This window comes from Dipodomys merriami, unplaced genomic scaffold (assembly GCF_024711535.1).
Source record: "Dipodomys merriami isolate MVZ:Mamm:240054 unplaced genomic scaffold, mDipMer1.0.p SCAF_156, whole genome shotgun sequence".
NCBI lineage: Eukaryota > Metazoa > Chordata > Mammalia > Rodentia > Heteromyidae > Dipodomys > Dipodomys merriami.
In genome coordinates this window covers 2,168,465-2,190,895 of record NW_027202893.1, presented here as the reverse complement: position 1 = coordinate 2,190,895, position 22,431 = coordinate 2,168,465, and the positions used below count along the sequence as shown (strand labels likewise).

Below are 22,431 nucleotides of genomic sequence, written 5' to 3'. Positions count from 1 at the left end.
CAGGCGTGAATCACCAGTTCCTGGCTTGCTTTATTTCTCTCTCTCTTTCTCTCTTCCTTTCTTTCTCTCTTCCTTTCTTTCTCTTTCTTTCTTCTTCTTCTTCTTCTTCTTTTTTTTTTTTTTTGGTTGATTGTGAGGCTTGAACTCTGGGCCTGGGGACTCTCCTTGAGCTCCTTTGCTCAAAGCTAGTGCTCTACCACTTTGAGCCACAGCATCACCTCCTGTTTTGGGGTTGTTAATTGAAGATAAGAGTCTCACAGAATTTCCTGCCAGGGCTGGCTTTGAACTATAATTCTCAGATCTAAGCTTCCCAAGTAGCTAGGATTGCAGGTGTGAGCCACCAGTGCCCAGCGTGGTGTCTTTTCATTTGGGAAGAATGGCCACCTTGTACAATCCAAGGAAAAGGGGTCCTGAGAAGAGACTGCTTTTTAGAAAACAGACCTCAGAGAGGGAGGACTGAATTCTACCTAAAATGATGGGTGCTCACTTGAATGTAAATCTACTCCTATTTTCCTAGTAATATACCATTCAGCAGTCCTCAGAGTTTTTAACAAAAGCCAGTAGCAAAGTCAGCCTGGGGCCCCTCCTAGCCTAAGACAGCCAATAGCATAGCCCTTGCTCTCTGTGTCTTAGGCAGGGAGTTGGGCAGGACTTGTAGAGTGGGTCTGGTTCTCGATTTACTTGAGAAACTTCTACTGATGTGCAAATACTGGAGTTTTAGGGGAAAGGCTCGCTGATCTCAAGTGCCCCAGACATGCAGCCTGATATTTAAGAACTTTAGATTATCTAGGAGTCTGGGTCAGGGAGCTGTGAAATAATATCTAAGCCTCATAAGCAAAATATCAAAAGTGTTTTCCTAGCTACTTCTGGGCTTAAGGATGAGAATGAGGGTGAGGAAAATATAGGCACCCAGCCAGCTGGGAAGTCTAGCAAGAAGACTATTGCCCTTCAGAGTCCAAGATAAAAGTATTGGAAAGGGAAATATTGGGGCTTTTTACTGAAAGATGATATGTAAGCCACCTCCAAAGCCACAGACCCTCAGATTCTGGGGCTGTAGGCATCAAACTCAAGAGTTAAGAGTCAAATCAAGGTTGTGCTAAGAGGGCATTATAGGCTGAGGGGCATGGCTCAAGGGTAGACTGCCTCCCTACCTAGCTTGAGGACTCGTGTTCAGCTTCCAGGACTAACAACAAAACAAACAAACAAGAATAAGGCATATAGATCCAGTCTGATGGATTTGCTGGTGACATGACCAGCAGATTGTCACAAGTGGAGGCTGCTGCCTGAAGGTGACCATCCACTCAATGTGCTGCTTCCTGGTCACTTGGAGGGGCTGGGCAGCATCAGCTGCAACAGCCAGGGGTTCAGGGAGAGGAGAGTCATTGAGAGGAGAGTTGTTTCTTTTGCTTTGTTTTGTTTTAGTTTGTCATGGGGCTTAAATTCAGGGCCTGGATGCTTCTCCTCCAGCTCCTTTTGCTCAGGACTAGAGTTCTACCAGTGTGAGCCAGAGTGCCACTTCTGGTTTCTGGAGGTTAATTGGAGATAAGAGTGAGTCTCACGAACTTTCCTGTCTGGGCTGACTTTGAATCTCAATCCTCAGCCTCCTGAGCACCAAGGATTGATTTACAGGTATAAGCCACCAGCACCTGACAAGGTTTTGTTTTTTGTTTTTTGGCCAGTCCTGGGGCTTAAACTCAGAGCCTGGCCCTGTCCCTGAGCTTCTTTTGCTCATGGCTAGCATTCTACCACTTGAGGCACAGTACCACTTCTGTTTTTTTCTGTTTATGTGGTACTGAGGAATTGAATCCTGGGCTTTATGCATGCTAGGCAAGCACTCTACCACTAAGCCACATTCCCAGCCCTTGTTTATTTGTTTTTCTTTGCTTAGATCCCTCACTGACTATTTGAAGGTGTTTTCCCATTACACTAAAGGATGGATCAGAGTTCCTCTGCACAGCCATCTTCTGTAGGCGGTCCCTCACCTTGAGTTCCTTCCTGTCTCTCCTCTGACTCAAGTACTACAAACTCAGCCTTCCAATGGGCCTTGATCTCCATTTGCAGGCTCTTCTTCCTGTCACCCGCCTCTTCTCCCTTCTCTCTTCCCTGGAGGATCTTGTACTCCCGCCATTTACTTGCTCTGCCAACACTTTATTACTTGAACCATGCTTATACCATGGCTAATGGCTTTCGCTGATAATTTTGGAGGCAGAATGTCACAGCCTTTTCTGCTTTGCTGGCTTCAAAGTTCAATCCTCTGCATCTCAACCTACTAAACTACTAGGATTATAGGCATGAATCACTGGTACAGGTTCTTTCCAAACTTTTTAATGCTTTCCAGTTTGCATATGGTATTTTGCTCATCTGCCCTACTTTTCTCAAATTTATCTCCTGAGTAACTTACAAATGCACAGCTAGGGATACAATAGATATAATGTCTTAAAACTTTAGATGAGTCAAATCTTGGCTCATACCTACTCAGGAGGCTGAGATTTGAGGATTGTGGTTTGAAGCCATCTTGGGCAGGAAAGTCAATGAAACTCTTACCTCCAATTAACAACCAAAGAGCCAGATGGGGAGATGTTGCTCAAGTGGCAGACTTCAGTGAAAAAAATTCAGGATCAGCACCCAGGCCCTGAGTTTAAGTCCTAGTACTCACAGTCTCACACACACACACACACACACACACACACACACACACACACACACACACACACACACACACACACACACACACACACAAACACAAACACACTTTTTTTTTTTTTTTTTTTTGTCGGTCGTGGGGCTTGAACTCTGGGCCTGGGCGCTGTCCCTCAGCTCTTCAGCTCAAGGCGAGCGCTCTACCACTTGAGCTACAGCGCCACTTCCGGTTTTCTGGTGGTTTATTGGAGATAGGAGTCTCACGGTCTCTCCTGCCCGGGCTGGCTTTGAACCGCTATCCTCAGATCTCAGCCTCCTGAGTAGCTAGGATTACAGGTGTGAGCCACCAGCGCCCGGCCTAACACAAACACACTTTAATGAATTGTACTTTAATCTTTTTCACTAATCTATTCAATAAATACATATTTGAATAACTAAGCCCTGTGTTAGGAGCTGGAGAAATTAATTTTAACCTTTAAGTGCTTCTACACTTTGAATTATCTTTCTCTTAAAACTTCTTTTCAATCTGGGCACCGGTGGCTCATGCCTGTAATCCTAGCTACTCAGGAGGCTGAGATCTGAGGATATATGATACAAAACCAGATCCAGATTCATATCTTCATTTAACCACCAGAAAACTGGAAGTGGCGCTATGGCTCAAGTGGTAGAGTGCTATCCTTGAGTTGAAGAACTGAGGGACAGTGCACAGACCCAGAGTTCAAGCCCCATGACTGACAAAACCAAAACTAAACAAAAAAAAAGCCTTCTTTTCAGCCTTTTAAACAATTCCTAATTTAACTATCTGCTAAATTGGCTTCGGTGGGGCTGGGAAGGTGGCTCAGTGGTAGAGTGCTTGCCTTGCATGCCTGAGGCCCTGGGTTCGATTCCCCAGCACCACATAAGCAAAAAGAAAAAAAAAGCTGGAAGTGGTGCTGTGGCTCAATTGGTAGAGCTCTAGCCTTGAGCTGAAGATCTGAGGGACAACACCCAGGCCCAGAGTTCAGGCCCCACGACTGGACCCCCCCCCCAAAAAAAAATTGGCTTGGGTCCAAAATCCCTCAGTGGTTTACCAGGCCTGGATCTCTGTTTCTGTGTGTGTGTGTGTGTGTGTGTGTGTGTGTGTGTGTGTGTGTGTGTAGGTGAGTGTATTACTCACTAATGTACTTAGCCCAGTTGTTGATGCTCTACACCTTCATCCCCATCCAGTCAAAGCTGGTGGAAAAATGGTACCTGCCCTTCCTTTCCTCTAATCTAATGTCCAAGATGTGGATGGAAGTGCCAACTCAGATAAAACTGTCCCAGAATGTCAATGTCTCCCAGGCCACCTACTTTCCTGGGAACTTTGAGAATGTCTTTTGTTCCAGCCCCACGCAGGGAAGAATCTTAGCAGCCAATTTTAGGGTGGAAACCAACAGTACTGTTTGAAGTTGCCTATTCTCCCTTCTCATGGACATTCCTAAAATCGAAGGTCTTTATGGAGGAGCAGTTTTGCTAATTGGAGGGATGTTCAAGATCCTCCCAGGAGAGGTGGGATACTACTGAGCCTGTGCTAATGGCATAGAATGAAGATAGGATAGCTGGTCACTTTACGTCTTTTAGATCTCCAGAGTGGCTCTTCCTTCTCTATTTCTCTGAATCAGTTAGGCTCAGTTCCATGTTTCTCTCTTGGCTTCAGCTCTCTCACCTGTCTTCTTCCATCAGCCAGCAGCCTGACTACTAACACTAGTTTCCTGACTTGCGTATGGTGGCCCAAGTCCATCCTGCTTTGGGAGGAGATGATGGGGACAAGGAAAACATGCCATGGGTACTTTCTTTCCTTTCTCAGGCCTCACGCCCCCAAATATGAGCTAGGCCTTCCTAGTGGGGTCAGGATGAGCTGGAGGCGGCACATGGGCATATAGAGGGAAAAGCACATAGAGGAGGAACGGAGGGTTGGAGCAGAGAACAGAAGAAGCAGGAGGAACCCCTAGGGGACGTAGTCGCCAAAGCCTTTGAAGGGAAGTGAGGGAGGACCGCGCAGGCTCTGACAGCCCAGCCCATTCGAGGCCCCCAGGTTTCCTGTCTCTATTTCCCTCAGCTTCTTTTCCCTCCTCTCTTATGACATTTCTCCCCAGGGCCTCTCCTCTGCCAGCTTGTCTGTTTCGGTGTGTGTCTCCTCTTCTGTCGGAGCGGGGAGGAGGGGGTCGAGGGGAGGGTCTCAGCGACTGTCCGTGGGGTCTCTCCATCTCGCCCCAGTCTCACCCTCCAGGTTCCGCCCTCTGGGTGGACGGTGCTTCTGGAGCTCCGCCCTCGAGCCATGCTATTGGTGGAAAGGTGGAGAGAAGGCGGAGTCTAGGCGACCTCTGAAGCCGCGATTAGTTGAGGCAACCTAGAGGCGGGCGGGAGGCGGGTCCTGCCAGGAGGCGGGCGGGGCCGCTGGGGCCGAGCCCAGAGCTCCGGGCGGTCGCATTGTTTTCCTCCGCGGATCCGAGGAGGGAGTGGGGGCCGCGACTCGAACCCTGGGCTCTCCTAACCCGACAGCGCCTGGGCGCCCACATCCAAGTACCGTTCAACCGGGACGCTCATCCCAGCTCACCTGAGCCCCAATCACGGATTTCGAACTCTGCACGGCGCGGAGCTGCTGACCGCCTGCTTCGAGCTCGAGCCTACTGACCCGGATCTCGAGCAAGTACCCCGGGGCGGGAATGGAGAGGTGGGGGGTGTGACGGGGGCGCTTGCAGGTCGGGGTCTGGCTTCCGCTGTGCCACAGCGACCCGGGAGGGGTCGCCGGCTTTCAGAGGGGGGGGTCAGCAGAGTTGGGTGCTGGGGGGGGAAGGGGTCCGCGGCGGAGGCCCCCCCCCGCCCACCGCACTGTTGGGCGCTGGGGCTGCGCTCCGTGCTCCTCTTCCCACCATTCTCACTTGTGTCGCCTCCTGCAAGATTCCAGGAGCACCAAGATGGATTTTTTTTTTCCCCGAGGCGCGCACGGTACAGAGGGTGGAAAGCCGCCCCCCCCGCCTCCCCCGCAGGGAAAACTGAGGCTCGGAGACCCGCGGAGGGCCAGACTCCCGAGGCCCCTGCAGCGATGCCAAAGGCGATGTGTGGTTCGGACTTGGGTGTCAGGGCTGCAGCTTCGTCCTTGTGCAAGCAGACGTCCGAGCACTCCCTGGGGGATCGGCTTGAGTAGAGTCGGGGTCTGGGGCATCGTCCCAGCTCCCGTCTCCTTCCTTCGCCCCCTTACTCGGTCCAGGGCTTTGTTAAGAGGAGAACCGAGGAGGAGGAGAACCGGGCATCGCCGCTCGGCGATGCCGCTCAGCGCCGGCCCGGGGCCCCGGGGTCCGCCCTCGTTGGTGCTCGGCTTCTGGCGCCGGTTCCCGGGGTCGGGGAGACCCGCCTCCGCTCCCCCACCCCCGCCCGGTCCCCGCCGCTCGGCGCCTGCAGGCCCCTCCAGCCCCTCCTCCCGCTAACGTGGCTCTGGGACCCGGTCCCGGCCGACTCTGCTGCCCGCCCCTCCTTAGCTTCACTGAGCGGGAGACGTCGAGCCCCTGGCCCGGAGCCCCGCCGCCCGCGAAGCTGGGGACACCTGGCTTCTCCTCGTTGGGGGCTGGGTGGGAGGGAGGCGGGGTAGGGGCCGAGCGCGGAAGGGCGGAGGGGAAAGGTCTTGGAGATCCGAACGCGCCCCCGACTCCCCCTAAAGAAGGTGGGCTGAGGCGGGAGACCAGCCCCAGGGCTTCCTGCTATTGTCCCCAGCCCGGCCTCCTCGGTCCCTTCCTCAGCTCCGCTACACTCTGGCTGTGACCTCGGCCACTCCCCAGAGGTGGCTGCTTGCCCCACCGAGAGGAGGGCTGAGTCCTTCTCCCAGCCTGGGGGCTGGGGGGGAGGGATCCGAAAGGGGAGGACAGAGTGGCCAGGTGTGTTCCTAGGGTTCCCCCAAGTCCCTGTGAGCCTCTCCCCCACCCAGACGCGAGGTTGGGTGGGAGCCACCCAGATGCTGCTTCCCCCAAGCAGCTATGGGAAGTCCTCTTAAAGATGTATCACTGCTGAGTCTCCTGGGCCAAGGCAAAGGCCAACCAAGTGTTTTTAGAGGCTGGACTAAGCCAGCTGAAGTGTGTGCGAGGGGGGCGGTGTGGGGAGAGGTTGGTGGAAGGGGCCGGGCCTGCTTTCTGAAGGAAGAAGGGACTGGGGTGTGTGTGAGGGGGGTGCTCGCTATCAGAGCATTTTGCCTGGAAATGAAGAGCATGCAAATGAGATGTAAATTAGCCTCTATTGTCCCTAGCTAGGGCGCTTTTTGCTGAGAATGCTGTTGGATGTTGAAGGTTTCAACATGGGAGTGGTCATCGTGTCCCACAAACTCTCCCGGGCACCCCTTTTCCCAAGGCTGGTGCCCAGCTTTCCGCAGCTTCTGGCTCGGGGCTCTCCCCAGTATGAAGATGTCAGTGCCTTTGTCACCGAACTAAATGTCAGCACCCCTCCTCACCCACGAGGTCCCCCTCCCAAAGCAGCATCTCCCCGATACTAGCCTTGGCAGACTTTGCCTGAATTCTCACATTGACTTTTAAGGGATGTGTTCAGGAAAGTGTAACTTAGTCTTTTTCCTCCTTTTGTCCCTTCTTCTGTCAGGTCAGAGGTCTCCTAAGCCCCCCTCCAGTCCCCCACAGGACTCCCCACCCCAGGTAAGAAAGGGCAGCCGAGTCTTGGGGGCAGGGGCTACAAGCAGGCCACTGCCAGGGAGCAGGAAGAGGGTCTGGCTATTTTCCCCACTTGTCAGAGACCAAAGTTGTTTCCAGGGTGAAGATACCAGTTGCCCTGGGCAACTTGAGGGGGGGCAGGTAGGGGAGCACAGGAGACAAGCTGTGTCCCTTTCTCTTCCCCTGGGAGCATCAGCATCCGGAATCATGGGCTGCGGGAGAGAAGGAGGCTAGACTTTGCCACACCGGAGGGTCGTTAGCTCGCTGACTGTCTGCCTCTGGGGAAGAGGGGGTCATCATTAGGTGTTTCTACCCCTTCCCTTCCTCCAGCTCTCATGGGGCTCCACCTGACGTCAGCCTCCCCACCAGTGACGCTGGAATGGGGGTGGGGGACAATGGGTCCTGGCTTCGAGAGCAGAATTACTGGGGAGATGGAAAGAGACTGGGCTTTGGTTTCTTCTTTAGAGGGGGACATGGGCTGGCCATGATCTGTTCACAAAAGAAAGGATGCTTCCCCCCTCTTGACCTGATTTCCGGCGCCTCCTCAGCCCCTCATTTCAATGTCAGGGAAAGGCAGGAAGCTGGTGTGCGCCTCCCACTGTGGGTCCAGCCAGGGTCAGCTGGCTGGGGGGGCTGATGAGTGGGAAGGAGACCCGGCTCATCATCCCTTCCACCATATCCGTCTTTTCTCTGGACTTTGGGCTACAATTGCCTGTCATTGAATTATTTATATTTCAATTTCAGAGGCAGCCCAATGAGGGAAGAAAGGAAAAGAGAGGCGCGTTGAGCTATTAAGCTTCACCAGTCCCTTCTCTCCCCGGCTCCTCATAGTTGGGGAGGAGGAGGTCTGTTCTCCCCCAAATCAAGTCCTTAGGAACCAGGGAGGGAATAAGGGGCTAGAGAGGCTGGGAGGGGGCCCAGTGGTCGAGGAGACAGCTGCAGCCAGAGCTAAATTTAGCCTCTGATCTGGCTTTGATGCAGATTCATTTTTGGCTAAGATTGTCGCCCCCCCCCCCTTTTCTCCCTCCCTGCCCAGCTTCTTCCCTAGCCTTGGAAGGACCCCTGAAATAGAAGCTTGGACCAAGACAATACCCCCCCCCAGGCTATCTGCCCCTGCATTCTGGTCTTCTTCACCCCCTAGAGAAGCTGGGAGCTGCCACCCAGCTGTGGGTGCCTGGGCGTGGTGCTTGCATTGCTCCCAGGGTGCCGTTGGGGTCTGGGAGGGAAAAGGAGCAGACTTGGTGCCCTCTGCCTCTTCCTCGTGCCAAGGAGTCACTATTTATAATTTTAAGGCTTCAGCGTCTAATTATAGCTGGAGAAGGGGTTAGCACAAGGGGGGCCAGGAGGTGTCACCTACCGAGTGTCCCAGCCAGTCAGGAGAGAAGAGTGAGAAGTCTGGGAGGGGGAATGGGAGCTAGCGTGTCCTGTCCTTACCTGGGGTCATGGGGGGGGGGGGGGCTCACACAAGCCAGTTTGGGCCAGTTGGAGAGGGAAGAGCCTTAGTGACAGTGACAGCTGGTTGGCACTGGGACAGTGCGGCGAGGAGGGCTCTAACCCCCACCTTACAAGGTCTTCTGGGGATAGGCGTGGGGAAGAGCCTACAACAGGGGTAGAAGGAAAGGGTCTCTTCCCCCACTTTTCTGTCTCCCTTTTCAGGGCCAGCTTATGGGTGAGGGGGCACCCCCTGGGGCCTGAGCTGCCCCGCACAGGATGCCCCGGGCCCCCTACCTCATGCCCTTGCTGCTACTGCTACTGCTGCTGCTGCTGTCACTTCCCCACACCCAGGCTGCCTTTCCTCAGGACCCCCTCCCTCTGTTGACCTCTGACCTGCAAGGTGAGTGCCCTCTACCCACCTCGCCCTTCTCATGAGCAAGGGGAGACTGAGATCCCTATGTGGGAGGCAAGGTACAGAAAGGCTCTGAGAAGCTAGGAGCCCAGCCAGCAACGGGGAAGAAACAGAGTGAGCTGGTACCTGATATTGGTTACTTCTCATCCTGGGGTCTGTATTTTTTTTATTATTATTTAAAAGGCAGTATCATTTAAGAATATGAGCTTTTGCCAGGCACTGGTGGCTCACATCCTAGCTACTCAGGAGGCTGAGATCTGAGGATCAGGGTTTGAAACCAGCCCAGGCAAGAAAGTCCGTGAGACTCCCATTAACCTTAAAAATGGAAGTAGAGTTGTGGCTCAAAGGGGTCAAGTGGCCCGGGAGCCCGGTGGCTTGTGCCTATAATCCTAGCGACTCAAGAGGCTGAGATGTGAGGATGGTGGTTTGAAGCCAGCCCAAGCAGAAAAGTCCCGATGAGACTCTTACTGTCAATTAACCACTCAAAAAAGTGGAGTGGTGCTGTGGCTCAAGCACAAAATGGCTCAGGGACAGACAACACCCAGGCCCTGAGTTCAAGCCCCAGGACTGGTGCGCGCGCACACACACACACACACACACACACACACACACACACACACACACACACACACACACACACACACACACACACACACACACACACACACACACACACACACACACACACACACACACACACACACTGGGGAGGTTGAGACAGGAGGATCTCAAGTTGAAGGCCAGCTTGAGCTACATAGAAAAACCCTACTAACAAAACAAAACAAAAAACTTGAGCTCTCAGCCAGAACAAAACTTAGCATACTTGAGTATCTGCTAAGCTGGTTATTCGCTGTGTGACCTTGTAAGGTTATTTAACCTCTCTATGCCTCAGTCTCCTCATCTGTAAAATGAAGATAATAATAGTATTCTACTTCACAAAGTTATTTGGAGATTAAATGAGGTAATAGATACAAATGAAGTAAAGTGCTGAGAACACTGTCTGGCATGAAGTAAATGCCTTATATTTGTTTGTTTTATTTTTGGCTACAAAGTAAAAGCCTGGGACTACTGCAGTGGTTCCCAACAATTCTTACCTCCCTGTCAACTGCTTGTACCACCAATAAGCCTGAGTCCCAACATGACAAATTAGAAGCCCACTTTTTCTTTTTTTTTTTTTTTGGGGGGGTCCGGTTGTGGGGCCTGAACTCTGGGCCTGGGCGCTGTCCCTCAGTTCTTCAGCTCAAGGCTAGCACTCTACCACTTGAGCCACAGCGCCACTTTCTGGCTTTTTTTGTTTTTGCTTATATGATGCTGGGAATTGAACCCAGGGCCTCAGGCATGCAAGGCAAGCACTTCTACCACTGAGCCAACTTCCCAGCCCTAGAAGCCCACTTTTTCTAAAACTTGTATCTGTTGACAGGCCCTTGCTTATATATTTAGGTTTCTGTTTGTTTATTATTGTTGTTTTGGTCTTTTTTTTTTTTTTTTGGAGAGCAGGGTCTTACTCTCAAGCCCAGGCTGGTCTGGAACTCATGATCCTCCTGCCTCAGCCTCCCAAGTGCTAGGATTACAGATGTGCACCACAAGCCCAGTTATATATAAGACTTGGAATAATTTTAAGGAGTTAGGAAATGCAGTTGAGATACTGGAGGTAATTGTTGGGGGACAGATAAGAATAACTGACAAAATGCCAGATGCAACCCTCTGTCATTTTATGAATAAAAAATTATCTATCCCTAAACTCTGGTCTTCCTTTGAACACTGATGACAGTGGGTTCAAATTACTTTTTTTTTTTTTTTGTCAGTCCTGGGGCTTGAACTCTGGGCCTGGACTCTGTCCCTGAGCTCTTCAGCTCAAGGCAAGTGCTCTACCACTTAAGCCACAGAGCCACTTCTGACAGTGGTTTCAATGATGAGACCAAGTCGACAGCTGGAGTGGGTCTGAAGTGGCAGAAGCAGCTGGGCGCTGGTGGCTCACGCCTGTAATCCTACCTACTCAGGAGGCCGAGATCTGAGGATCATGTTCCAAGCCAGCTCAGGAAGGAAAGTTCATGAAATTCTTATTTCCAATTAGCCATTAGAAAACTAGAAGTAGGGGCTGGGAAGGTGGCTCAGTGGTAGAGCGCTTGCCTTGCATGCCTGAGGCCCTGGGTTTGATTCCTCAGCACCACATAAGCAAAAAGAAAAAAGCTGGAAGTGGCGCTGTGGCTCAAGTGGTAGAGCGCTGGCCTAGAGCTGAAGAGCTGAGGGACAGTGCCCAGGCTCAGAGTTCAGGCCCCACGACTGGACCCCCCCAAAAAAAAACAAAAAAGAAGGAACTGGGCTCAGCTCTGGAATCAGTCTAATCCAAACGAGCTCCTAAGTTCCCTGGCGCTGTGGCTCAAGTGGTAGAGCGCTGGCCTAGAGCTGAAGAGCTGAGGGACAGTGCCCAGGCTCAGAGTTCAGGCCCCACGACTGGACCCCCCCAAAAAAAAACAAAAAAGAAGGAACTGGGCTCAGCTCTGGAATCAGTCTAATCCAAACGAGCTCCTAAGTTCCCTGATGCTCCCAGCCTTATGCTCCTCATCTGTGAAATGGGGCCAAAGTGAGTACCTGCCTCAGAGGGTTTGTGTACTAAATGAGACAGTGCATCTAAAGTGCTATGTAACCCAAGTGTGGCTCAAATGGTAGAGCACTAGCTTTAAGCACAAAAGCTTCAGGGACAGTGCCAGGCCCAGAATCAGTACAAGAGAAAATTTAAAAAAATAAAGTACTAAACAAGTGCTTGGCAGGAATTAAGTGCTCAGGGTTACTGGTATTATTAATTTGTGTGTGTGTGTGTGTGTGTGTGTGTGTGTGTGTGTGTGTGTGTGTGTGTGTGTGTGTGTGTGTGTGTGTGTGTGTGTGTTAGGGGGTGGTGATAGTAGAGATGGAGGTCTTGGGGCTTAAACTCAGGGCCTGAGCATGGTCCCTGAGGTTTTCCTGGTCCAGGCTAGTGTTCAACCAACTTAAGCCACAGCTTCATGTCTGGCTTTTTGGTAGTTAATTGGAGATAAGAATCTCATGGCCTTTCATGCCCAGGCTGGCTTTGAACCTCTGTCTTTTTTTTTTTTTAATATTTCTTTATTTGATTTGATTTGATTTTTGGGTCCGGTCGTGGGGCCTGAACTCTGGGCCTGGATGCTGTCCCTCAGCTCTTCAGCTCAAGGCTAGCGCTCTACCACTTGAGCCACAGCGCCACTTCTGGCTTTTTTCTTTTTGCTTATGTGGTGCTGAGGAATCGAACCCAGGGCCTCAGGCATGCAAGGCAAGCGCTCTATCACTGAGCCACCTTCCCAGCCCCTGAACCTCTGTCTTAAGATCTCAGCCTCCTAAGTAGCTAGGATTATAGGCATGAGCCACTGGCTCCCGGCTCACTGGTATTACTTTTATGAATAGCCTTGGGGCCCCTCTTACTTCACCTCTCCACTCTGTACATGGCCGTGTGTCACTGGTTAGACAGGGAGTCGTGGAAGAGGGTAGCATCCTGGCTGCTCTCAGCAGTCCACTTCTCTGTGTCTTCTAGGTACTTCCCCGTTAACTTGGTTCCGGGGCCTGGAGGATGATGCTGTGGCTGCAGAACTTGGGTTGGACTTTCAGAGATTCCTGACTTTGAACCGGACCTTGCTAGTGGCTGCCCGGTAAACTGGCCGAGGCCCAGTTGTGGGGCACACATGCATGCTCCTGGGCAGACATGGGACTTGCATGGCCACTGCAGCATCTTGCAGGGGACACATGCAGGTGCACAAGCCATGGGACATGGACATGCTTGGACCCAGTGCACAAATGCCAAGGCATGGAATAAAGGGGAGGGGAGGGGAGGAGGTCCGTGTGGTTTGTCCCTAAGCAGGTGATGAGGAGCAAGGTCGGGTAAGGAGCTCAGGCAGGGTGCGTTGGCTCAGCTCTGATCCCTCCTTACTGCCTCTTCAGGGACCACGTTTTCTCCTTCGATCTTCAAGCCCAAGAAGAAGGGGAGGGGCTGGTGCCCAACAAGGTGAGGAGCTGTGTGGGAGGAGGTGCAGGCCTGGAGAAGAGGCCGAGCAAGTTCTCCTGGGGGGCACGAGGGTGGGGAGAAGGCGCTGAAAAGAGCTGTAATGTGCAGAGAGGTCAAGGTTGTTCCATGGTTTGCCTTCTTTTGTGTTTCCTTTCAGTATCTAACATGGAGGAGCCAAGATATGGAGAACTGCGCGGTGCGGGGGAAGCTGACGGTGAGGAGGGGATGAGCACCGGAGCGGCCGTGCTCTGCTGCGGCCAATTCCTTACCCACTTCTCGCTGCCAGCCCACAGAGGACAGAGGGAGGAAGGAGAGCTCTTGCTTCTTATTTCCCTTTGGACACGAGAGAGAAAGAGAGAGAGAGAGAGAGAGAGAGAGAGAGAGAGAGAGAGAGAGAGAGAGAGAGAGAGAGAGAGAGAGAGAGAGAGAGAGAGCACGAAGAGGGGCTGAATGTGTCTTAGTGGTAGAGTGCTTGGCTAGCATGCATGAAGCCCTGGGTTCAATTCCTCAGTGCCACATAAACAGAAAAAGCTGGAAGTGGTGCTGTGACTCAAGTGGTAGAGTGCTAGCCTTGAGCAAAATAAGTTCATGGACAGCTTCCAGGTCCTGAGTTCAAACCCCAGGACTGGCAAAAAAAAAAAAAGAAAACAAAAGGAAGGAAGGAAGGAAAGAAGGAAGGAAGGAAGGAAGGAAGAAAGAAAGAGAAAGAAAGAAGGAAAGAGAGAAAGAAAGAAAAGTCGGTTGCTGGTGACTCACACCTGTAATCCTAGCTACTCAGAGGCTTAGATTTTAGGATTGTAGTTCAAAGCCAGCACCGGTGGAAATCCATGAGACTCTTGTCTCTAATTAATCACTTGAAAACCTTTGAGCAAAAGAGCTCAGGGACAGTGCCCAGGCACTGAGTTCAAGCTCCATGACTGGGGGGGGGGGGGGGGGGAAGGAAGGAAGGAAGGAAGGAAAGAAGAAAGGAAGGAAGGAAGGAAGGAAGGAAAGTGAGGCTCAGAGAGGCCAGAGGCTAGCAAATAGCTTAGTCTGGAAGCTTAGCCACATAACTCTGACTGGCTTAAGGATAGTAACCTTACTTCCTGTGACCCCCAATCCCAGTCAAGGGGTCCCCTATCACTAACCTAGAATTTTGGATTCTCTAGGACGAGTGCTACAACTACATTCGTGTTCTCGTTCCCTGGGACTCCCAGACACTCTTGGCCTGTGGGACAAATTCGTTCAGCCCTATGTGCCGCAGCTATGGGGTACAAAGGAGGTCTGGGGCGGGCCGGGGTAGGGAGGAGAGCTCAAGAGGAGCGATCGCTTTGGTGGGAAGGGACTAGCAGTTGGGAACGGGCCTGCATGGCATGCAAGGATTCTGAGGGTTTGGGGAAGGAGGCGAGGGGACAGGAGAGGGGGCTGCAGAGCCAGATTCCAGAACCCAGGGTTCTAGAACCTGCTTCCTCTGTCTCCAGATAACTTCGCTGCAGCAGGAGGGTGAGGAGCTGAGTGGGCAGGCTCGATGCCCCTTTGATGCCACCCAGTCCAATGTGGCCATCTTCGCAGGTGTGCACCTGGGCGTGAGGAGCCGCATATGGCTGGCGGGAGCTCCTTCCCCAGCTTGGTGTTTTCTCTGTGTCCCTGAGTTGGAGGGGTTGAAATAGGGGCCAGGGCAAGTCCTAGGTAGGGTGTGGGGGCCCATGCAACAGACAGGGAACAGACTTCTGAGCCCTTCCCTCACCTGCCTCCCCATATCTTCAGAGGGCAGTCTGTACTCAGCCACCGCCGCAGATTTCCAGGCCAGCGATGCTGTCGTGTACCGAAGCCTTGGGCCTCAGCCCCCCCTCCGTTCGGCCAAGTACGACTCCAAGTGGCTCCGAGGTCAGGGCCTGCCTCGGGAGGGAGGCTGGACTGTGTGGGGACAGTGGGAAGGTACTTGCCGAGGGAAGAGGGGGAGGAGCTAAGAGTGTCTGAGCAGCTATATAAATGCTCTTCCCTCCCCTTTCCCGTCCCACCCCTAGAGCCACACTTTGTCCATGCCTTGGAACATGGAGAGCATGTTTACTTCTTCTTCCGAGAGGTCTCTGTGGAGGATGCCCGGCTAGGAAGGGTAAGGAGATGGGCATCAGGGGTGGGTAGCCGGAGAGTCCTGTTGACCAAGAGGAGCTGGTTTGAGTCCAAGGGAAAGTTTCAGGTTCTAATCTCTACCACACAATTTCCTGAATGGCCCCCAGCTCTCTGCCGTGACAGAAGCTCTGAGCCTTATCCAAATTGACCCTTCACATCATTCCCTCTCTTTGCTATGGCCCATCTGCTTTTTTTGTGGAGGGGGGGGAGGGGACCGGTCATGGGGCCTGAACTCTGGGCCTGGGCGCTGTCCCTCAGCTCTTCAGCTCAAGGCTAGCGCTCTACCACTTGAGCCACAGCACCACTTCCGGCTTTTTTCTTTTTGCTTATGTGGTACTGAGGAATCGAACCCAGGGCCTCATGCATGCAAGGCAAGCACTCTACCACTGAGCCAACTTCCCAACCCTTTGTTATTTTCTTAAAGAAGCAAATGATGAGCCTAGTGCTGGTTATCTCCTACTAACCACCAGAAAACCAGTAGTGGTGCTGTGGCTCAAAGTGGTAGAGTGTTGCCTTGAGCACAAAAGTTCTGGAACAGGGCTGGGAAGATAGCTCAGTAGTAGAGTGCTTCCCTTGCATGCATGAGGCCCTGGGCTCCATTCCTCAGCACCACATAAACAGAAAAAGCTGGAAGTGGTGCTGTGGCTCAAGTGGTAGAGCATTAGCCTTGAGCTGAAGAACTGAGGGACAGCGCCCAGGCCCAGAGTTCAGGCCTCACAACGGACAAAAAAAAAAAGTTCTGGAACAGTGCCCAGGCCCTGAGTTCAAGCCCCATGACAAAAAAAGCAGGGGTGGGGGTGTGTGGGGAGGTGGCTCAGCAGTAGAGTGCTTCCCTCAGGGTTCGATTCCTCAGCACCACATAAACAGAAAAAGCCGGAAGTGGCGCTGTGGCTCAAGTGGTGGCAGAGCGCTAGCCTTGAGCTGAAGAGCTGAGGGACAGCGCCCAGGCCTAGAGTTCAAGCCCCACAGCTAACCAACCAACCAAAAAAAAAAAGGGTAGCAGTATTAATCACTTTGTCAGGTCACAAATTATCAATGTTTTTATATACTTACAATTTAAAATGGCTAGCCTTTTCACTTAAATATTTACGTAATTCCTCTTTCCCCCGCATTTGCTTCTTGGTGCTGATCGCTCAGCACGTTCCTTCCAGCCAACTGGCCCCGTGGTTCTCCGCCTCTCTTGCTGGCAGGTGCAGTTCTCCCGGGTGGCCCGGGTGTGTAAACGGGACAGGGGTGGCTCACCTCGAGCCTTGGACCGCCATTGGACATCCTTCCTAAAGCTGCGGCTCAACTGCTCTGTTCCTGGGGACTCTACCTTTTACTTCGACGTCTTGCAGGCATTGACTGGGCCTGTGAACCTGCACGGTCGCTCTGCGCTCTTTGGAGTCTTCACCACTCAGACCAATAGGTTGGTCCTTGGCTGACTAGTACTGAATCTGTTCCTTGTTCTACCTAAGTTCAAACTCCCCTCTTAAGTTCTATTGTTGGAGACAGTGAGGGTGTACTTTAAACACATCTGGTTTTCTGTTCTGCCCACTTGTTTTTCTTCTTCTCCTAGCATGGCAGCCAGTGGCCGCCGAGCCCCGGCTCTGCCTCCTGGCATAGTGCATGGAGGAAGGGCGGCCGCTCTTCTTACAGGCAGGAACTTTGCAGGCCCTTTCTTTCATCCTGCATTTTCTCTGGCTTCCTCAGCATTCCTGGCTCTGCAGTCTGCGCCTTCTACCTGGATGATGTTGAGCGTGGGTTTGAGGGCAAGTTCAAGGAGCAGAGGAGTCTGGATGGGGCCTGGACCCCTGTGTCTGAGGACAGGGTCCCTTCACCCAGGTACCCAGGATGGGGGTGGCTTTTGCTGGGGGGCAGAAGCAAAGTGTCTCGTCCCAAGATGGGATTAGGAGAAAGCCTAAGGTGGCCACGGCCTGAGCAAGGAGCTGGTGGGGGTCTGCAGTGACACTTGGGTTGCAAGAGGAAAGGGATGCAGTGGTGCCAGTGTCTGTGTGGAGGAAGCAGAGGTTTTTACCACCCCTGTTTGGGAGCAGCACTGGGGGCACGGCTTCGCGAAGGTCAGCTTCCCTGCCCTAAGGTGCTCCTTCCCACGTGCCCGCCAGGCCAGGGTCGTGTGCAGGTGTGGGAGGCGCTGCCTTGTTCTCCTCTTCTCAAGACCTCCCTGATGACGTCCTGACTTTCATCAAGGCGCACCCACTGCTAGACCCCGCTGTGCCACCTGCCACCCATCAGCCTCTCCTCACGCTCAGTAACAGGTATGGGGCTATGAAACACTTGACCATTGCCCCCTGTCCTTAGCCGCTCTTCCTTCTCTGGCTTTACAAAGTCAATTCCATTGGTGGGAGTAAAAGCTCGCGAAGGCAGAAGGGGGAGAGCGAAGAAGGGAGCCCAGAGGGTGCAAGGGAAGGACACTGGAGCGGGAACCTGGGTTCTCACCTTCAGCTAGACAGGTTGCCCTCACCCAAGGCCTATCACTCCAGGGCGCTATTGACCCAGGTAGCTGTGGACGGTATGGCTGGCCCCCATAGTAACACCACCGTCCTGTTCCTTGGCTCCAATGATGGGACAGTGCTGAAGGTGCTGCCCCCAGGGGGGCAATCCGGGGAGCCTGAGCCCATCCTATTGGAAGAGATTGATGCCTACAGCCCTTCGCGGTGAGTCTCTGGAGGGCTGCTCTCCGAGGGGCAGAGGTGGGCTGGGAGGAGGCGCATGGCTGTGTGGGAATGGACTAGGAACTCTAGTGATGGCTTTTGATGGGCCAGGAGCGGTGGGTCGAGAAAGGAGCATGGTGAGGAGAGCACCCAACTTAGTTTGTGACCTCCCTTCCTGTTCATCTTTTTTTTTTTTTTTGTCGGTCGTGGGGCTTGAACTCTGGGCTTGGGCGCTGTCCCTCAGCTCTTCAGCTCAAGGCGAGCGCTCTACCACTTGAGCTACAGCGCCACTTCCGGTTTTCTGGTGGTTTATTGGAGATAGGAGTCTCATGGTCTCTCCTGCCCAGGCTGGCTTTGAACCACGATCCTCAGATCTCAGCCTCCTGAGTAGCTAGGATTACAGGCGTGAGCCACCAGCGCCCGGCCCTGTTCATCATTTTGGGGAAAAGGGAACCTCGTTTGCTGCATTCTGATTCCTTCTGGCCTCACCCTAGGTGCAGCGGGAAGCGGGCAGCCCACACAGCACGACGGATTATAGGGCTGGAGCTGGACACTGAAGGTCACAGGCTTTTTGTGGCCTTCTCTGGCTGTATTGTCTACCTCCCTCTGAGCCGCTGTGCCAGGCATGGGGCTTGTCAAAGGTAAGAGGGGCCTGAAATCCAGTGCCACTGCCTCCCCAGGCTTCCTGGGTAGCAAGAGCACAGAGTGGGCTGGAGGGTGAAATGTAAGGGCATGCTTGGGGTAAAAGGGTACTTGAACGTTCTAAAGGGGACTAACAACCAAGGCCTTGAGGGCAGGCTGGGATGGGAATATGGGGCCGGGAACTTCCCGTAAGCCAGGGGAAGATTTGAAAAGGCCGTGAAATGGAATGTGACTGGAGTGAAGGGGGTCCCAGTCTCACATGACTCAGTTTCCCTTAGGAGTTGTCTGGCTTCTCGGGACCCATACTGTGGATGGCATAGCTCCAGAGGCTGTGTGGATATCAGAGGACCTGGTGGGTAAGTAAGGAGCCCGAAGATCTCCTGAGGATAATATTCTCCATCACTAAAGAAGGGGAGCCTGGGAAGCGGGGAGGGAGGATGAGAGGAGAGTAAAGCTAGGGGACTGCGTGCTAGGGAGTGGGAACAAGGGAGGGTGAAGAGAGGGTGAAGGAGGGGTGAATGTGATTGAAGTGCTTCTTGAGCAGGTATGAAAATAGAATAATGAAACCTGTTCCAAGTGTTCAAAAGGGGGAGGGGGGGTGAGAAAGATTAATAGGGGGGATGAATTTTATCAAAGTACATTATATGCATGTATGGAAATATCTAATGAAACTCTGTTCCAATTAATATACACTGATAATATATTAGAGAGAAAAGAATTAAAAGAATTGAGAAATAAAGGAGGTGTGGGAGATGGGGGTAAGGCACAGAACTGCTCTGAGTTGCCTCCTTTTCCTTCTAGGGCTGATGTGGCCCTCGCTGGGAACCATGAGCCCATGGAGCATGGTGACTGTCGAGGTAAACAGAGGCACACAGCTGCATGGTCTCATGGCCACATCTCAGGCTTTTGTCTCTCTTACCTTCAGTTCCACCTCCTTCAGTTCTTTATGAAGCTTCCTCCTACCCCCGTGTTTACCCTCTATTTTCTTCATAGATGGAGCCACCGGGAGTCAGTCTGGCCCTGGGGATTCTGCTTACGGTGAGTTCTCTCGTTCCAGCTCTCCTTCCCCTTGCTCAGCCTCCATACCAACTCTGTGGCCAAGAGCAGCAGCAGACAGCACTCTGCACACCTCATGGTCCCAGAAAAGGGTCAGCATCCTCCAGATACCAGCATCTGGCTCAATGCCTGGGTGCTTAATAAATAGGACTTAAACAAATAAAGGTTGTGTACGGTGAGCCCTTCCACCCCAAAAGGAAGTACAGATTAGAGTTCTGAACTCTTAGGTTCCCAAGATGGGGGCAGAGGGGAAGAGAACCTTTGTATGGGGGTGGCAGGGGGGAGAGCAGGAGCCTCACCGGCTCTGACCTGGTCTCTGTCACCAGTGCTTCTGGGTCCTGGCCCTTCCCTTGAGACCCCCAGTTCCCCCAGTGATGTCCACCCCGGGCCCCTGTCTTCCACTCTTGGAGCTCACACTGAGGGTAAGGGGACTTACCTGGGAGGGACGAGGAGTGCAGTGTGGGGCTGCTGATGGTTGGAGAATCCTAAGGCTGGTGTGGGGTGCCCACTAACGCCTGTGTGGGGCCTTCCTTGCCCAGAGCTGGGCATCGCAGCCCGCCTCCCCCTGCACGAGCAGTTCGGCAGAGGTTCTTGGCATGGCTCACAGGGGCCAGGCTGGGCTGGAGACCCCCCAGACCTACGGCCCAGCAGGTGTGGGGGGGGCCGCGGGGCGGGGTGGGGCAGGTGGTGAGGTCTGATCCGAGGCGCCAAGCGACTGGTGTTAAGACTTGCCCTGGAGGCCCAGCCTCGGCGGCCTCCGCGGGGCTGAGCCTCCCTCCTCCCTCTCGGTCGGCAGGCGTGCGCCGGGACCTCCTCCCCGCCTCGGCCTCCCGCTCCGTCCCCATCCCGCTGCTCCTGGCCAGTGTGGCGGCAGCCTTCGCCTTGGGCGCCTCGGTCTCCGGCCTCCTGGTCTCCTGTGTGTGTCGCCGCACCCACCACCGTCGGAACAAGGACGTGGAGTCGCCGGTGCTCCCGCGCCCGCTCTCGCTTCGCAGCCTGGCGCGGCTGCACGGGGCCGGCCTGGAGCCCCCGCCGCCGTCCAAGGACGCCGACCCGGCGCCGGCGCCGCAGCTCTACACCACCTTCCTGCCTCCGCCCGAGGCCGGGCCTCCGCCCGAGCTGGCCTGCCTGCCCACGCCCGAGTCCACGCCCGAGCTGCCCGTCAAGCACCTCCGCGCCTCCGGGGGCCCGTGGGAGTGGAACCAGAACGGGAACAACGCCAAGGAGGGTCCGGGGCGCGCGCGGGGCGGCCACGCGGCCGGCGGGCCCGCGCCGCGCGTGCTGGTGAGGCCGCCGCCGCCGGGCTGCCCGGGGCAGGCGGTGGAGGTGACCACGCTGGAGGAACTGCTGCGCTACCTGCACGGCCCGCAGCCGCCCCGCAAGGCCGCCGAGCCCCCGGCCCCGTTCACCTGCCGGCCGCTCCCGCCCGAGCCGGCCCCCAGCCCCCCCCTCTTCGCGGACTCGGGGGCGCTCCCCCGGGAATGCGCGCCGCCCCTCCGGCTGGACGTGCCCCCCGACGGCCAGGGTGCCGCGCCCGCCGCCCCCACGCGGCCCGCGCTCTCCGCCCCGGCTCCCCGCCTCGGGGTCGGGGGGAGCCGCCGCCTGCCGTTCCCCACGCACCGGGCGCCCCCGGCGCTGCTCACCCGCGTCCCCTCCGGGGGCCCCTCCAGGTACTCCGGGGGGCCCGGGAGACACCTCCTGTACCTGGGCCGGGCCGAGGGCTACCGCGGCCGCGCCCCGAAGAGGGTGGACGTCGACAAGTCCCCGTTGTCCCCCAAGTCTCCCCTGGTCGGGGCCGCCCCTCAGGGCAGCCATTTTAACTTTTAGAGGCTGCTGCTGGGGCGCCCGCCCCCCCCCCCCAGCCTCCCCGAGGATCGCCACCGCCCTCTCCGCCCCGCGCCTCCAGCCTTCCTGGACTCTGAGAGTCTCCCGGGGCCCCCGTCTGGCCCCGGGCTTATTTATTACCGTCGATTGTCTCCCCCCGCCCCGTCTCCGAGAGGGGGGTGGGAGGCGCGAAGCTCGTCCTCCCGGTGAGCCAGCGTTTTGGGGGGAAACGGCCGACTCCCACCTCCCCCCCTTCCCTTCCAGCCAAGCTGCCTTAACTCGCCCCTCCGGCGTCCTCGGAGGACTGGGCCCCGGGCGGGCCGCACGGCGGGCCGGAGGGGGGATGGACCGGGCTGGGGCCACGCGCGCGTTGTGTACAGAGTTCTCGGCCCCCCCGGGACTGGGACGTGCCTCCTCCTACTATGTAGGAGCCCCCGCTCCCCAATACAGCTGTGTCCCCGAGCCGCTGCCTGACTTCACTCGCGCCGGGGCGGGCGGGCAGGGCGGGCAGGGCGGGGTCGGCCGGCGCCCCCCCCCCCCGCGGCCCCCGCCGCCGCCCTCACCGTGGCCTCGCGCGCTCTCCCGGGGCGTTGGGAAGGCTGCAGTCCCGCCGGGGTTAATCAGGAAAGGTTTCCTGAAGGAGACGCGCGAAGACACGGCGCGTGGGGGATGAGCCGGGGCCCCCGGGACCCGCGGCGAGAGGTGAGGGACGCGCAGGAGGGAAGGGGCGGTCTCCAGGCCTAGGCTGGGGGGGAAGAGGGAGTTTTCTTTTTTTACCCCCTTTGAGAAATAAAATGAAGCAGCTTGATCGGAGTTTCACATCAGGAAATCTCGTCCTAAAGAGAATTAGACTTGTAGAGTCTGCAAAAACAAACACCCAGCAGAGAGGATTCCTCAGCCCTGTTGGGGGCAAGAGTTTGCCCCAGCAGTTTGGGGGGGGGGGAGCAGCTCCCCTTCAGTTAGCGGTAGAGGGTTTCA

The 22,431-nt window shown here is 54.9% G+C and overlaps 1 protein-coding gene across 5 annotated transcripts; it reads left to right on the top strand.

Annotated features, from left to right (window-relative positions):
- The first annotated feature begins 5,088 nt into the window (after positions 1 to 5,088).
- LOC138827497 (semaphorin-6C) lies at positions 5,089 to 21,981 on the top strand. 5 transcript variants are annotated; one of them, XM_070023060.1, is made up of 21 exons: positions 5,089 to 5,304; positions 7,240 to 7,292; positions 8,052 to 8,152; positions 8,964 to 9,141; positions 12,698 to 12,812; positions 13,102 to 13,165; positions 13,323 to 13,379; positions 14,314 to 14,415; positions 14,626 to 14,716; positions 14,912 to 15,031; positions 15,172 to 15,260; positions 16,468 to 16,685; positions 16,970 to 17,101; positions 17,383 to 17,535; positions 17,761 to 17,934; positions 18,426 to 18,572; positions 18,852 to 18,929; positions 19,375 to 19,430; positions 19,567 to 19,611; positions 19,956 to 20,051; positions 20,426 to 21,979. In XM_070023060.1, exons 4-21 carry the CDS (start codon positions 9,018 to 9,020, stop codon positions 21,454 to 21,456), a joined length of 2,892 nt encoding a protein of 963 aa, XP_069879161.1. In that variant the 5' UTR covers positions 5,089 to 5,304; positions 7,240 to 7,292; positions 8,052 to 8,152; positions 8,964 to 9,017; the 3' UTR covers positions 21,457 to 21,979. The 5 variants fall into 5 exon arrangements, with proteins under 5 accessions (XP_069879161.1, XP_069879162.1, XP_069879160.1 ...); XM_070023061.1 differs by having other exon boundaries at positions 5,089 to 5,308; XM_070023059.1 differs by lacking the exon at positions 8,052 to 8,152.
- The last annotated feature ends 450 nt before the right edge of the window (positions 21,982 to 22,431 follow it).

Excerpts from the sequence above, each read along its gene's own strand:
- LOC138827497 (XM_070023059.1), top strand. The coding sequence starts at position 9,018 with ATGCCCCGGGCCCCCTACCTCATGCCCTTGCTGCTACTGCTACTGCTG. Across the intron at positions 14,416-14,625 it reads CTATGTGCCGCAGCTATGGG|ATAACTTCGCTGCAGCAGGA; the intron begins GTACAAAGGAGG and ends CTCTGTCTCCAG. Across the intron at positions 17,102-17,382 it reads GACAGGGTCCCTTCACCCAG|GCCAGGGTCGTGTGCAGGTG; the intron begins GTACCCAGGATG and ends CGTGCCCGCCAG.